Source organism: Melospiza melodia, chromosome Z (assembly GCF_035770615.1).
Source record: "Melospiza melodia melodia isolate bMelMel2 chromosome Z, bMelMel2.pri, whole genome shotgun sequence".
In the NCBI taxonomy this organism is placed as follows: domain Eukaryota; kingdom Metazoa; phylum Chordata; class Aves; order Passeriformes; family Passerellidae; genus Melospiza; species Melospiza melodia.
In genome coordinates, this window is record NC_086226.1 from 17394517 (window position 1) to 17410811 (window position 16295).

General features: G+C 35.2%; 1 protein-coding gene across 5 annotated transcripts in view; it reads right to left on the minus strand.

Annotated features, from left to right (window-relative positions):
- Nucleotides 1-1188: 1188 nt before the first annotated feature.
- The window catches only part of SLF1 (SMC5-SMC6 complex localization factor 1), a 34152-nt gene continuing 19045 nt past the window's right edge, over nucleotides 1189-16295 (minus strand). For all 5 annotated transcript variants that reach the window (XM_063179922.1, XM_063179924.1, XM_063179921.1 and 2 more), the window contains 7 exons: nucleotides 11772-11916; nucleotides 9583-9728; nucleotides 7518-7684; nucleotides 6921-7024; nucleotides 4873-4965; nucleotides 4308-4490; nucleotides 1189-1992 (listed from right to left, as the gene is read on the minus strand). In XM_063179922.1, the coding sequence (XP_063035992.1) occupies nucleotides 1472-1992; nucleotides 4308-4490; nucleotides 4873-4965; nucleotides 6921-7024; nucleotides 7518-7684; nucleotides 9583-9728; nucleotides 11772-11916 (1359 nt within the window). In that variant the 3' untranslated portion in view covers nucleotides 1189-1471. The remainder of the gene's footprint in view (nucleotides 1993-4307; nucleotides 4491-4872; nucleotides 4966-6920; nucleotides 7025-7517; nucleotides 7685-9582; nucleotides 9729-11771; nucleotides 11917-16295) is intronic.

Genomic DNA, 16295 nt, shown 5'->3' on the forward strand with positions numbered 1-16295 from the left:
ATGCATGAATGGAATTTAATCCTTCTAGTCTAGCAAGATTAGTTACTTAAGCAGCTCCTACTCCACACCCATTCTTTTTAAAAAAATATTATAAATAGCTATTACAGAAGAACTGGAATTTGGAATGTTGCTTATTCCTACCTACTTTTTAAAGGCTAAGTTTCTAAGTAATCTATTACTGAATCTGTTAGAAAAAAATAAATCACATGTCCTCACTCTAAAGCAGCTCTTATTTCTCTTGGCTTGAAAGGGAAAGGAATAAATTTCTGTTTGAGTGTCTCTGTTCCAGATCTAGTATGGAATTACTTAGATCTCTACAGAGATGCAGGACAGGAACTGTAGTTGTTTTTGTGTAAATGAGCAGTAAGGGCTCCCCAAAAGATGTGACTCTTCTACAACCCCAAACCCCTAAGAACAAGTAGGTAATTCAGCTGCCTTGCCTTCAATGCCTTTTAAAGAGCAGCATGGGAATTTCTCTTTTTCTTAATTAATTTAAAAGTCTGATAAAATATGTAGCATGCAATCCTAAAAGGTTAGGTTAGGGCATTAGTTTAGAGGGTTTATCATGTATAGTTTGCATATACTCAGAGAATGGAGAATGAAAGTTTCATATTAAGTGGGGCATAATTTTTAAGGATATCCATTCTTAGTTCCAGAGTATGATGTCCAGTATATACTTAAACTCTTGTTCTATCCTTTGTAAAGTCCTCTGCCAACATAACTAGATTTCTGCCACTGCTTCCACCTGCATCTTCCTTTGAGATAGTCCCAGGAGTGATACCAGATCATTACATGCCAGAGTAATGGGTTTATCAAATCACTGCAAGCCAGTACGATTTGGAGCAGAGCCAAGGACAGCCTTAAGTTTTGCTGAGGGTGAATTCAGTTCTTCAAAGCATCACTGACCTGGGGAGCAGCAAGTGGTACGCACTGCAATTTTGCAGATCACCCAAGTGTCCGAGCCATTCTCCTTCACTGCAGAAATAAATGAGACTACAAGCAATGTGGTGCTGATGAAGAACAACACTTTCCACGTCTTTGTGTGAGCATTCTGTCAAAGACATGGGACATGTTAAATATTCATTCTATAAATATATAGTGCCTTCTCTGTTGAATTTTGCAACATGCAATTAATTTATATAATATAATTTATTTTTTGTTAAGTAAAAGAAAAATGGAAAGAAGGACTTTGCATCTCTGTATGTTTTTATTTAAAGACATCTTTATAACATTGGCTTTATTAAGGGATAACAAAATACATAGACACAAGCCTTTCCCAGGAAATAAAAATCAACTGCTTGGTTTAAGTTTAGGGTCGCTGCCTCTGAAAACCAAAGAGAAATATGGCACAAGGCACATAAAAAAAAAATACTTGCAAGACAGTTTAACAGAGTGTAAATGATATAGCACATTCCTAAGATCACACACATCTAGATTTGTCAGGCAAGTAGAAGGTAGTAACACTCAAGATTCAGCCAATGTGGTTGTTTGGAATTGAACTGCTAGAAGGATTTAGGAACTGACATGCTTCTACCATAGTTTCCAGAACGGCTAATAAGACCTTCGCCTGTTCACCGGGGAAGAATAACATGCTTTCAGATATTTCTTGAAGAAGCTGTGGTAGTTTTCCAAAAGTTTCCAGCTCTTTACAATACATATCCACCAACCAATGTCCAGAAAATGCATTTTTCATCTTAGAAGTATCACAAACCATTACTGGAAGTATATTTGAACAACCTATTGCTCGCAGAGTTACAGTCAGGGGTGTAGACAAATTATAAAGAGAACAAAAATTAATCAGCATCTTGGTAAATGAAATCAAACACAGTTCTTTCTTCTGATTACTAAAATCTTGTTCTCTGCATTCATAGAAGTTTTCAATGCTCTCTCCTGGATGAACAAGATTCAGAAGTTCTTCCTTTGCTGTGACTGACTCAACATAATCCAGTGGCAGTTTCTGATGGGAGTCCCTTTGCTCTAGAAGGACTGGCCCTTCAGGAAAAACACAAACATTAATAACAACAGCACATTTTGTGATGAATTGGCAGCTGAACAAGATTTTTGGGTTGCTTACTGTCAGAAGCCAGGTGTTTAAGTTCCTTTTTTTTACCAAGTTATGTTAATGTAACTGATGACTTACACATTTGCAACACAAGATAGAACCTGTAGAGACCCTTTGTAACAATTTCTTTACAGTATTGTCTTAACTTGCATTGAGTATGCAAAAATAGAATGTTATTACTTTTGTAAAATTCTATTAAGTACTTTGTAGACTAGGTTATTTGCTGACATTGACTTCAAATTAAAGGCATGGTACTATGATGGTCTTTATTTTACTTTTCTGGATGGTGTGGCCAATCTTGCCTTATGCTGTACAGCAAGGTAAACTATTGGGGTAGGAATCCAAACCTTCCCCAACAACTGAGTTTAAAAATTTGATCTTAACAGATTTCTGAAACACAAAACATAATTACTATAATAAATACATTTAAAGTAAGTAAATAGGAAATGTTTATTTGTTCAGAGCTAGTCTGAACAAATAAATCCTTTTAGTATTTCCTGTTTATTAGTACAAGGGATCTATTAATATATAAAGAGCTTACACATCTCTTGGGAAGTTTAAGAAAGGATGCATCAGTAAGAAAAAATGAAGGCCATTAAGATACTACAAGGGTTTTTCAAATAGGAACACATCAGGAATCTTATATAAATTTGTATTACTATGCTAAAGTAATGATACCATATTAACATGAATGCTTCTTCAGAAATACATTTTAATGACAAAAGGTGAACTCCCACATTTTGTATCAGTAATAGATATTTTAATTTTGCTCAGATTAAAGCTGTATTATCATTATCATTATTATCAGTGATCATTAACTTCTGTGTTCTAAATTATTGAGCTAAGTAAGTTCACACCGAATAGTTAACATGCCTTCTACCATGGGCCTGTCAGTTACTTGACAGGCCATAACTCAGAATGTGACAAAGGCACACACAGCCTTACACTTGCCAGAAAACCTTGATGAATGCAAGTGCAAGTAAAGCTCTTCCCCTACGATAACAAGATCATCCACTACCTGTTCTTCACAGCAGCCTAGGAAAAATGCACATCTGTTAGTGCAGTGCCTTTTCCAGTTGGGGAGCTGGGCTTACTATAATATTTGCCATTGCATCACTTCAGCTGATTGATCTGAGCCCAGGTATTGGTTGGGCATGTTAGATGCCAAGGTGACATGGCACAGTAGAGATATAAAACACCTGGGAGCTACAGAACTGAGACTCAGTAAACAGAGACAGAACTGCAGAAGGAATGTATTGATTATGATCTGGTGCTTGCACAACAGACACAGACATAGCCTTTAGGGGGCAGGAGAAGACTGTAAATACAGAGGGTCATATGGCAAGAATCTATTAAAATTTAGTTTCTCTACCTTAATTAATAGGCTGCCTAAATACACTCTTCTGCCTCATGACTAAGCACAGAATGATTTTTACTGAAAAAATCTGGGTTCGGCACATAAAACACAGTTTACAGTGACACAGTAGGGCAATGGTACAAATATTTCAAATACTCATTTTAGTAAATTATTTAAATAAGGAAGAGTTGCTATCCAAGATGATTCTTTGTGGATATTTGGGTTTTTTTTTTAAACATGCTAAATTAAATACATTGGTACAGTACATACTTCAAGATACAAATCTGAACAAAAAGTATTGTTTAAAACATTGTATGCTTGCCTAAGGGGCAAAGTACTTTTTTTAGAAACTAAGGCATCTCTCTCACTATTATCCCTAAACAGCAGTTATCATGATTACAATATCAATTACTTTCTTCAACTAACAGTATTCAGAGACCATCACATCAATTTTCATAAATGCTGAAAAAATTATGTTGAAATACATGAATGTAGAGAGATTTAGCCAATCTGGGTTTGTGTTGTGGTAAAAATAGATCAAAACAATAGAAAATACTTAGCCTTGATTGGTGACTAGGTAATCTTTATTTTCATTAGTGGAGAATATAGTTGCAATGCATATGGTGTAAAATGCAGGATAAAAGCACTAACATATTAGAAAAACATGTGGAAATCCTGGTTAATTTCATATTCAGCTGATCAAGGGAAGTGTGAAAATAGTATTATTTTTACTGTAAACAAGCCAGCTAGGCTTAAAAAGATCTAAAATATTTCATAATAACTTTGTATTTTAGAAAACTATCAAGAAAAACACTTTTTATGAGAACTTCATATGAATTCAGAACAGAGGGTAATTTCCCTAAACTAGTTTAGCATAAATGCACTCACCCCCATGCTGAAGTAGCAGCTTGCCAATTTCTACATGTCCATTTGACAGTGCATCATGCAAAGGAGTCACCCCATCCACTTGACTGAGCAGGTCTACCTCTGGACAACGCTCCAGAATTTCACGGACACACACTGTGCTACCATGGTTACAGGCTTCATGCAAAGGCGTCCAGCCAGCATAATCTGAATTATAAATCAAGGGAAGTTTTAAAACAGCAGAAGTAGTACTGAAATGTTAATAATGTCATTCATTAGACAGGAAAACACTTTACTTTTTTAGTACTCATTACAGCTGGAATGGCAGCTTGTGATTTCACAACAAGAAATTCTATTGAAAAACATCTGAAAAAAATAGCATTTTTAAGAATCAGTAGAAAATGTGATGTTAAAATACACTTCATTTTAAAATCCATCTTACCTTAATGTTTGCTGTAAAGTCCTCACTTTGTGTTATTTAAAAAAGAAAGAGCTTCAGATTGCATAAAAACCTCTTACCAAACAGATACTAATATAGTTCTTTAAGTGTCTTAATTTCTTAATTTTGTAGAGAAAATGAATAACTTACCTTTAACATTAATGTCTATTCCCGGCAAAGAGAGAAGCTGAATCAATCTCTCCACTTTGTTATTTTTGCAAGCTTTATGCAGGGCTGTCTCTCCTACCATAAAAAATTAATAGATTACACTAGACTAGACAAGATAGCAACTAAAGAAAATAATCAAAGGGTCTGGAACTAGGAGACCTGGTTATGTACCAGAAAACTCAATAATGAGTACGATTTTCCTTTATCCTTTTTAAACATCTTAAAAGAAAAAAAACCCCACGGAGCTTCTGTTCCACCAGAGATCCAGCAATGAAATTGTACTGCAAATGGCTTAACACAGGAATTATCTCCCCTCTAGTTCAAGGTTTAAAGCTTCAATCACACTATAAAAGCACCAAGTGATCACAAAACACCAAAAAATACTGGGTTTTGAAGCAGTAAAACTTTAGAGTGCAGTTGCCCTCCCTTAAATTTATTCATGAACCTACATTAAGATGTATGGTTCTTTTTACACGGCGTTTATAGCTTAATTCAAATGAATGTTTCTGGCTAAGCACAAGTGCCTCTACACACTCAAGTATAAATCAAAACTTCAAATCTATTAGCAGATGGTTTTCTGTTTCTCAATAGACTCTCTGACTTGGCTACAGTAAAGAAGGAGGGGAGAAAGAGGGAAATTAATAATAATACCAATATTATTAATAATAAAATTATTACTAGTAGTAGACCCTGGGGGGAAAAAAAATCCCAAACCGTAGTACCATGTACAGCTGAAATAAGTGTGAAAAATTAAACAGCAAACAACTGAGAGCTGCTGCTTATGTATGTAAAGACACCACTAGCTTCTGTGCAATAAAAACTTCAGACACATTCTAAATGCTGTTTTCTTTTCAATAATTGATTAGCTCTGAACAAGAGCCAGAGGAAAATCCTGATACCAGGTAAAGATGATGAACCAAACATCTTAGAAATTCAAGATACCTTAGGGTAGATCTCTTAGCTTTTAAAGTAAGATTTACATGGAACATTTTGTTATATTAATACCTTTACTATATAAATCTGTCAGTCCATTCTTTCAACAGAAGACACTACTTATAATTTCAGCAGGGGCGACTAGAACAAAAAGCAGGATTGGTTTGTTTGGTTCCACTTCCCTCCTCCCGCCACCACCAAGTCTTTCAGCTCACTTCTCTTTGCAGAAATCAGATGTAATAATTCACATCAATTTTACTTGCAAAAGAAATAAAAACGAAGGGAACAAATTTTAAAAATGTATGGTCTGACTCTGTTGCTGAAGTTTTTTTAAACCTTTAAAGGGGGTGAGGTCTTCTTTTGTTTGTGATATAATTCTGTTTTTAATTTTTTTAACAACTCCAGCTTGCTTTTGCCAGTTTTTTTCTCCTGGGTGTCATATTAATAGAGTTGTAGGTAAATTTCTGATGATGAAGATGAAAAAGTAGTTTCAGCAAGCAATTCTGTAGTACAGCAAGCCTCATGCAAAGTACAATTATTAAACTTGTGTAGTAAATAGGAACTGAATTAATTACTGCACTGCTGTTTTATTCCTTAGGTACATGAGTTCTAGTTAAAACAAAAGCCAAGTGCATTTCATAGTTTGGGCTGAATGCCTGGAAGAAAACAGTCCATATGCTTAAAACAGCTATGTAACATAGCATACTCCTCAGTCTTTGTTCACAAAATGTCTAGGACTCAGAGAGATGAAGACTGAATTATACTTGCAAATCAGAAGACGTTGATCCTACCAAGCACAGGTTGAGGTGGATTAGCAAAGTAAGGCAGGCAAGACTGGAATGAGCTCACACAAACTGTACACTGTATTAAATGTATGGAAGGAGGAGGGTAATGAAAAAGGCAACTTTATTTTACCATATATACAAATTGCTCCTTTTAAACAGACATTGTAAAAGAGAAATGTGGACCATAAGAAAATAATTCTTGGGCATAAGCCATCGTTTTAGTCCAGCATTCATCAGGACAAGTTTTTAAACATGAAGCTATAAATTCAAACCACTTTAAACTTCTTAACATAAATTAGATATGTAGAATACCTTTAATATTTCTCTTGTGTACCTCTTCAGCCAAAAAAGAACTCCCTTTGGTCTGTGTAGTCTGGACTTCTATTTTTGCTCTAAGCTTATTAAAGATTAAGTCACTGAAAAGAAACCAAAGGGGACACATTTAAAATCACTATTTCATATTTAATGTATGTGTACTTAATGGTTTTAAATGTGTACATACAGGATACATAGATTTAGCCATTTCAGCATCATATTGGAGACGTCTTAATTACGTAAGTTTTGTGACATTTAATTATAACTGTATTTAAAATAGAAATCAAATAGGATTGTCCACTTTTAAACTATTTTTAAATGTAATTCCATGAACAATGAACTTCTGTATATACCCTATAAATTTAATATCAGGCAAATAAAACTACATCAGTCCGCATATACACTGAAATTGCTGATCAAAGAGAAAAGGGGAAACCCCAGCCCAAAGGTGTTATGGGCTTACAATGGAGCTTTCTGTCAGCTGAAGTAATTTGTAGACAACAAAACAGGTCACATAAAGTTCAAGAAATGTGTCAGGTCAGAAGCTGTCCCCCAAAGCAGAATAAAACTGGTGATGTTATAGGTATTACTTACGGTAGATCAGGCAGCACTTTGACTTGGTTCTGCTTATCGCCATTTAGCATCTGTAATGTCCTTTGAGACTCAGGGCATGGCTGTTGCCCTATTTTCTTTTTCTTGGCTTTGTGTTCCTCTGTCTCACGCATCCCTATCTCTCGCAAAGCACGTGAATAGGAACAGACCTGTTGCAAAAGTAACATTTTATAAATGCAGAAATTTTCTTTTGTTACTCTTGCTGCAAAGCAGTCATCTTTATCCACATGTATCCATCTATATTCTTGACGTATATATGTTTTTTAAAATCTGATCCCTGAATGATTGTACAACTAGATTGTTTCAGTTTGTCTTTTGCATTCCTTTTCGACGTTTTTGTAATTCACTCTTTACACTGGCCTCAGTGAGTGGCTTGTGTCTGAGAAAGAAAATGGGAAGTTCTAGTCCTCTCTCAGGTTTCTGGCAGCTGAGAAAACCTGGATCTCTTTAGCTGGATATAAGACTTGAGTACAGTAAACTGACTTTCATGTATTAAAACAAAGTAGTTACAGACTTCCTGCTCCCAGGGAGCAATTTGGTTAAAGACAGACTCACTCCACTCCTTCATCTCTTCTGAGATGAGGGGTTGGATTAAGTCTTTGAGCATCGCAAAGGCAGCAAGCCAGGTATCCCTCAGGTGCTCTCTGTTAGGACAGCCTTGGCTGTTGCAGATGTTAGCTTCTTTCCAGTAACACAGAGCTTCAAATCCACTTACCCCGGTCATTTTAAAAAGTCATCTAAGTTCCTGCAGTTTGGCAAAAGCATAAGAAAAAAAGGCCAGTGAGAGGGATTCATCAAACACTCAACGATTATATCTGAAGAAAGGTATTAAGGAAGGCTTTGAGTATTTAGCAGTTCACTGTAGATCTTGCAAGCAATGTACAGTAGGTGAGGAACACCTTACTTGCACCTTCGCTGCATATTTACCACCAGGGAGCTGCTGAACTCAGAGAAAAGCCAAGCAGATAAGATGCTGTATGAGAGGAACTGGAAAAACTGAAACGCTTTTACTGTATGGAATGAGAAAGAAGACTTAGTCATACTAAGGAAAACAACAAAAAGCACATAGACTTGTTTCAAGCACTGTAACAATATTTAAGTAGTTGCAGAGAGTGATCAGTAGTCATGGTGATACTGAAAGTAGCAATTCTGCCCTGTATGAGGCAATATACATCAAATATTAGTATGCAGTTGGTTTATGATAAGAATTCTGACAGTCTTTTCTTCAACCTCTGTTTAAATGTGCTGTATTAAGAAACAATGACCTCTCTTCACAATAAATTTCTGAAAAATTTAGGAAAACCTATGTATGGGAAATGTACAAAGGTATAAATTTGGTTTTTTGTGACTCTACCTGTAGAATAGTACAATACAGACAAACAGCTATGGATTCCATATTCTGTTTAGTCATTAGTGTGAAGATTACTGAAATGAGACTCTAAATTAGGGCATGACATTACCATGTGATTGCCCTGATTTCCCTGCATCCTGCCAGCAGTCATGAATTTCTTCTGCAGCGTTTACCATGTTTTTCCTCACCAACTATCACAAATTGTGATTTGAAGGCAGGCAAAGGTTTGCTAGTAGGAGAAAATTTCTAAGAGAAGAATTTCACGGGAATACACTGAGAAAATCTTCAATGTAACAATTGCCTGGACCTATCTCTTCAAAAACCCTGAAGGAAAAGGTAGCTGAGAAAAAACACACTATATTTTGGCATTCTCCTTAAGTACAAATGTAACACTGCAATCATTATATCAGGGATTATTTTTAAAAGCTTTCACTGTTGTTGCATTTTTTCACTTTCATGATAACTGCACATACACAGATACCAGGTGTGACAAATCCTCTGGCAAGAAAAATCTTACTATTGTTCTGGATCCAGATCTCAGGCAAAGGGAAATTTAAATGCAAGGAACACATGGAAAGACAATGCAGGCAACAAGCATGACCTTAGACCACAAAGAAAAGATATATTTCAAGACTTTTATGAATCAAATTACTTGTAAAATACTGAAGTGTGATAAATTTTTAAGGAGTTACTTACTATTTTCTGAAGAGAAAGAGGTTCTGTAGAAACAATAATATCCCTATGTAAACACATTTGTTTGAAAATTGCTTCGGCAACAAACAGTTGAAGCCAGTCGGATGGTATGGCACAAAGAAACATTTTTAATTGACATACAGAAAAATCTGGATAAAAGTAATTGGAGAAAAATAAGTAAGCCTAAAAATGAAAATACAGAAATCTACACACCTAGTTATCTAGAAGATAGATCTTCCAATCTTTTTGCTCCTATTGCAGATTCAGAAACTTATTCTCCTCAAGAATTACTAAAATTCTTCACATGAAAATAGATTTTAACCATCATCTGGTAAGATGACAAGATACTGAGAGAATGTTAAACATATTTTAGAAGACAAAGCATCACTTTTTGTGTGAAACTGTTTAAAATGCTCTTAATACAATGTTATAAAAGTTATGGCTTTATTTTGAGAATAAAATTTTTTTTGTGAAGTTCTACAAGTGATCCCCTTCTAAAACTCGAAGAAACACAAATTCAGGTAAGAGTTATAACACATGAACAAGAAATCTGCAAATAATGCAGGTGACCTACAAGCTCTACATTAAAAGTCACCATAAGCAAATTGCAACCCCATTCAAATGTACCAAATTGCTTATACTGTTTAAAAAAATGCCCCACAGAGTGGCAGAGAAACTTACATATCCATACAACATACATCAGTATGTATCAGGCATGTGTCTGACCTACCTCTGTTTTGGAAAAGAAGACAGAAAGACTGATTTTTTTCTTACAGTGGTAAGAATTTGTATTTTGATTCTAAGAAAATAATTTTGTCAAAATAACAACTGAAATGGTTGGAAAGTAAGACCTGCAGTGAGGAAGGAAATCTTTACTGTATTGGGGGAACCTCTGTTCTGCTAAGAAGTGCTCATAAATTAACTGATCTGTAGACTCAAGCAAAAGAGAAACCCAAGTTTGAGAATACAGATGTTTGCTACTGTAAGTATAACTGAATTTAGAAAAACTCGCAATAATTTTGCTTTGAGTGCTGTGGATTGTACCAAGTGGCACAGGTCAAATAATCTCTATAAACAGACTGAATCCTATTCTTGTTTTCCCTTTTGTATACAGGAAATTAATGAAGTCTCACAGAAATACTTATCCCAAGATTTTACCTATTATATGAGGGCTACAAAATCCATTGAAGTGGTACATATTAAAAGCTCCACTAATTTAAACACCATGAAGTTCAAACTGAATTGGCCTTCTAAGAACTAAGTCAGCCTATAAAAGTTCTCATAATTTGCTTTCTGTAAAACTGGAGTGAAACTAATTGTCCAGAGATTAAGATTTTAGTGTAATTTCTTTTCATTATGGTTCTTCCCGAGTGTCCAGGTAGAAGACAGACACAATTTAAATGAAGCTTACATATACCTGTTACCACATAAAGTGATGATTGAAAAAGGAGTCAGGGGAAGCTTTGGTGGGAATTAATTTTGAAAACTAAATTAAAATAATTCAATACTTTCTTGAGATAATTTTGTCTTGCAAGCTCCTCAAATCCTTGTGGCTAAAAGTACAGATACTTCAACTGACATTCCATGTTAAATGATAATGGTTATTTGAGTCATGATGTTTCTGTTTACCTAGTCTATTTAATGAGGAGGAACTACAGTAATTCATGGGACTCAATGGAATTTTCTTCCATTCCCTCCATTAAGTGCAAGGATTTGGAGGAGACATTGAAGTGTTTCAATTGAAGTTGTAGGAGTCAAACAGTTCACTGTAGGTTTTAGACTTATGACTGAAGTGTCTTTAACAAGCTATTCATTTTCTGGAATGATAAAATTTGCCTGAGCTAAGTAAAGTGCCTCCAATTGCCTGTCTGAATTTAAGTTTTATTATGATATGCTTAAACTTCTCCTAGACTGACAAGAGAGCTCCAAGGATTTTTTTCTTCCTCAGACTGTGTGGTCTTGCTTTCACACCAACATTTAGACATTTATTTAGAAGGGATTTTAATAAGAAAACCTGTTCTATTTGATCTTTGCTTGACACCGACAGACAGATACAAAATAAAATAGCTTCCTGCATATGTACACACCATGCAGTGCACAGCTGCAAAACAGGTTAAAAAACTATAAACCAAGGATTTTAATTAGGACTTAGCATCTGATTAGAAGAATTTTGAGAGGCCTTGCAAACTCACCATCACATGAAATGGCAAGGTAATGCGCCAAATCAGGCACTTGATGAAACACATTTCTGTCCATAAGCAACCCTGAAATGATCCAATAGTCCACTACAGTTCCAAGAATTGCATTTAATAGACCAGCAACTTCACTTCTGAAAGGCTAAAGGGAAAAAAGCATAGGTGTATCTATTGATCTGTAATATATAAAAAATTCAGACTGATAATATACTAGAAATAACATAGAAAACTTTTTTAGATAAAAGCTCACTCTGCTGCCATGTTCACTGGCCTTTCTTCTGCTTAAAAGCTAACTATTGCAGCCAGATCACCAAAATTAGTGTCACTGATGCCATATCAATTAGGATTTGGCACTGGAGAAAACCAGGTTCTATGAAATCATCTACAAGTATATGCAAAATGGTGGCAAAACATACAATTGCAATGTGATTTCTTTTTAAATTAGATTTTGTTTAAGCATAAGATTGCAAGTACTGCACTTATTCCACTGAACCTTGTGTTTAATTGACAATTGCAAGGATCTTTTTCTCCCTGCTCTATTAGTATTGCCTTTTTCAGAAGATTTCATCATGAAATAAAGCTCTTTTTGTGACTACGTATGTCTGTGCCAAAAGGGAAAAGTATGCAAAATGTTAGTTTCCTCCACAGAAGAAATTTTGGCAGTCACTTTGCAAAAGGAAACTTTCTTCAGCTACCAAAAAAATTCAATAAGATGAGCAGCTTCAAATTTAGGAAAAAAGCCATCCTTCTGAATATTAGCTATACAATTTTCTACCTTGAACAGGCAGACACACACACACGCACAAAAAAAAAACAGAGAGAGAGAGAGAGAGAGAGAGAGAGAGAGAGAGAGAGACTATATCTATATATATATATGTATCCTTATGGGTCCCTTCCAGCTCAGCTTATTCAGTGATCCTGTGAAAATGGTCATAAACAAGTAAAGAAAGGTGAAGTGTACTTTCTTCAAGAGGCATCAAGACAAGGAATTTAGCTATCCAGACACCCCATTGAGATAGATGAATGCATTTTTCACCCAGATGAGAATTTAATCAATACTGTCAGGTAAAGCAGTGCTTCTAATGCTTGAGTTAGTCTTTGCAAGGCCACATCTATCTACATACCTTTCTGAGCCATAGCAGAAATACTTTATAAAATTTACTCTGAGATAAGTTATTCCTCTGATCACATGTACCACCAGATGTTTTGAAAGCGCAGCTTGAAAGAACACAGGCACCATAGTAGGAACACATGAAATTAATCTGACTGAGGGCTCTACCACAGATTTACTACTGTTACACTAGAGCACCAGTTGACATATGGCATCTTGTGAAAGATAATGAGTACCTGAAACTGGACAATTTTGGGTAAGAGACAAGCCAGACTTAATGGGTACATACTACAGTCAATGATTTGTCTGATACTCCTTTGAGAACAAAGTATGTTCAAGGTTGGTTTAAACTAATTTACTAGGATTCCTTAGGAGCTGAAAAGCACCAAAACTAGTTTAAGCATCAATACATCAAACAGACCTACATATGAAAAATGGAGATGGTGACATAGATAATAATAAAAATATTATAAAGCAATTTGTTGAAAACTACACAAATACTGTCCCTACAGTTAACAGTTACTTGTCACTCAAAAGAAAATAAATGAACGCAACTACAAATAAACACGGTGTGGGGTGAAAGCATAATCTCCATCACTCCAGGTTTTTAAGACTGGCCAGACAAAGTCTGTTACGAACGTCATCTCCGAGACTGCTTCCAGGCCTACTTCCTCCTAGTTTCTTAAACTCTACTTGATTTGGTTTGCCCTTTCCTTTATTATGTCATAATACTTTAATATAGATGAACTGTGAAATCTCATAATGAAAAAAACCCTGAGAACACAGATATGGCATGTAAAAAACCTGAAAGTATAATTTTTAAAATAAAGTTTAAATATTTAAAAAGGTGCATTTGCACTATCTTCTGAGGATTTGGGAACAGAAGCTGAAGAATAATTTAAAATACCTGAAATGCATTTAAATTTCCCTTAAGTATGTATATCTCTTTATCACTGGATCCCAAAGTGAAATACTGGGTAAATAATATAATTCCACCAATAGTTCTTTACTGGAAATAAATTTTAAAAACACAGTGAATAAGCACTATTTTAACAAAAGTTAAGTGACAGGATCAAGGACATATAGATGTAATCTGAGGTAGATAGGGATGTGAAACACAAGTATTTACATTCTCTTTATGGTTTCTAAATCACTACCTTAACTAATTCCTTTATGAAATCCTTTAAAAAAGGGTGTGGGTGAAAGCAGACATTGAGAGAACAGACTAAAATAATGACTGTTAATACTGCAAGTATTAATAATTTTTCACAGTCAGATATATAGTGAATATTAAATGCAGCTGGTACTCTAGCTGCATCTACATTTGCCCAGCCAAGTATCTCTGCATGCTGACAAGATAAGCCAGATACTGCCAAGTAGTGTAGGCTTGGTTGGCATTTTTGTAAAAGAATAGTAGGACAAACCAAGAGCTTCTCCTCAGTATTTAAAATAAATAGTTCAACGCTACAAATGAGAGAGAGGGAAATTCGTCTAATTTCCTGAAAGGACCATATGTTCTAAAAATGTTTAAATGTCAACATGTTAGAAGTATTTTCAATTTCAACCACAAAACAATACACAGTAATGAAAACATATGCAATAACAATACACAGCTACGAAAACATATGTAATACTAAAAAGGAAAAAAAAAAACCCCAAGCATTTCCATTAAACTTGGAATTTGCTACCATGTATGACAGTGCCAAGACCTCTTTTTCCCCACTGTGCTCCTAGATCAAGAAGCTGGGAGGGGCATCAGCTGAGATAGATGACCCATAATGACCAAAGGCACTCTGAACACTGTGCTCAGCAGTAAAAGCTGGGTTAAGGAGGAAGGGAGAATGTCTGAAGTGATGGTGTTTGCCTTGCCTAGCAAATGCCATGTCTCATGAAGCCCTGCTTTCCAGAAAGTGACTGAACATCTGCCTGCTGATGGGAAGCACTGAATGGAATCCTTATTTTGCTTTGCTGGTGGTTAAGTATTTGTTTCACTTATGAAACTGTCTTTATATAATGTCATGCATTTTTTAATTTGTCGTTCTGACTCTCTCCCTCAACCCAATGCAGGGTGGGGACTTACCTGCCAGCTGAGATTGACCCACTACACCACGTACAGCTAATTAAGTAATATGCAGTGAAATCTCTTTTCAAAATTCTCTTCCTTGCTCTTATTGTTGAAAATCAAAGCTAGCTCACTAAGAAAAGCATAGAAGTGGGAAGAAGCTATTGACTGTGTTAGCATACAAAGGTCACATCGCTTCAACTGATATCCGTTAGCTTAGCAAATGCAATTCCTACATTGTGGTTCCATTTAATGCTTTGTCAAGTCAAATACGGTGCCACGGTGGCAGAAGTTTCACAGTGTGTTTTTACACATGAAAGTTCTTATAGGAAAATTAATTTCAACTTTTTTACTTTGAATTACTGAGTTATTTTAGAACTCTAAAGAAGAGGGTTTTTTCATGTGCTGTAAATGTAGTACTCCACAAATGCCTAAAACATACTTCCAAAAAAACTACTGCAAGTGACAGACCAGAAAGACATTTGGTTCTACACCACACAAATTTATACTATGCAACTAAAAACCTGAATGAATGCCTTTGTCACCTCTTTGTCAGGCTATGTAAGACAGCTTTTTTTAAAAATCCTCACCAGTATTTTCAGGGATGAAAAGCATTTCTGATACCATCTGTGACATTGTGAAAAACCATGCAATAGCTCAATGCAACTAGAAGTGTTATAAGCAAAATACACATTCCTTGGTAATATCTAAAACTGAATTAAGAAATTTGATTCAAGGAACTTTGACCAGGAGCTCCCCCATCAAACCTGTTTAAGTAGTATAACAAACAATATATGTTAATTCATTTTAGAATTATATTAAAAATTGATTTGATGAGCTCAAATAATAGGAAATCTTTTAGGTTCTTTGGCAGCGCCTTCTTAACTCCAAGAATAGTCTATCAATATTATTCCACCATGTTGTCCAAACAGGTTAACCCAGTGAGGACATCCAATTTCCTGTCACTATTTTTATTCTGCTACTTCTAAAATACAGCATATTCTATCTAACTCCAGAAAACAAATGCACTCAACTTTATGCTTTGTTTTTCACTTTGTTTTGGACTGCTCTTTTTACATGGTATGTTTACACACATACATAATTTTGCAGCAACTCAGCACTAGAAGAGAGGAAACATACACAGATATTTTCCCTGCACTCCAGTGCTCTTTGTTGCAACCTCTTTGAATCACAAAAAGAGAGAATCTGATCCTAAAAAGCTAAAAAAATTAATAACTGCTCTTTCTAATTTTACCAGTTAGAAAATACTGTATTAGATATGTTCAAAGAAAGAATTTAGTTAAAATTATTCATCTGTTTCCACTTATAGATATTTTTGCTGAAAAAC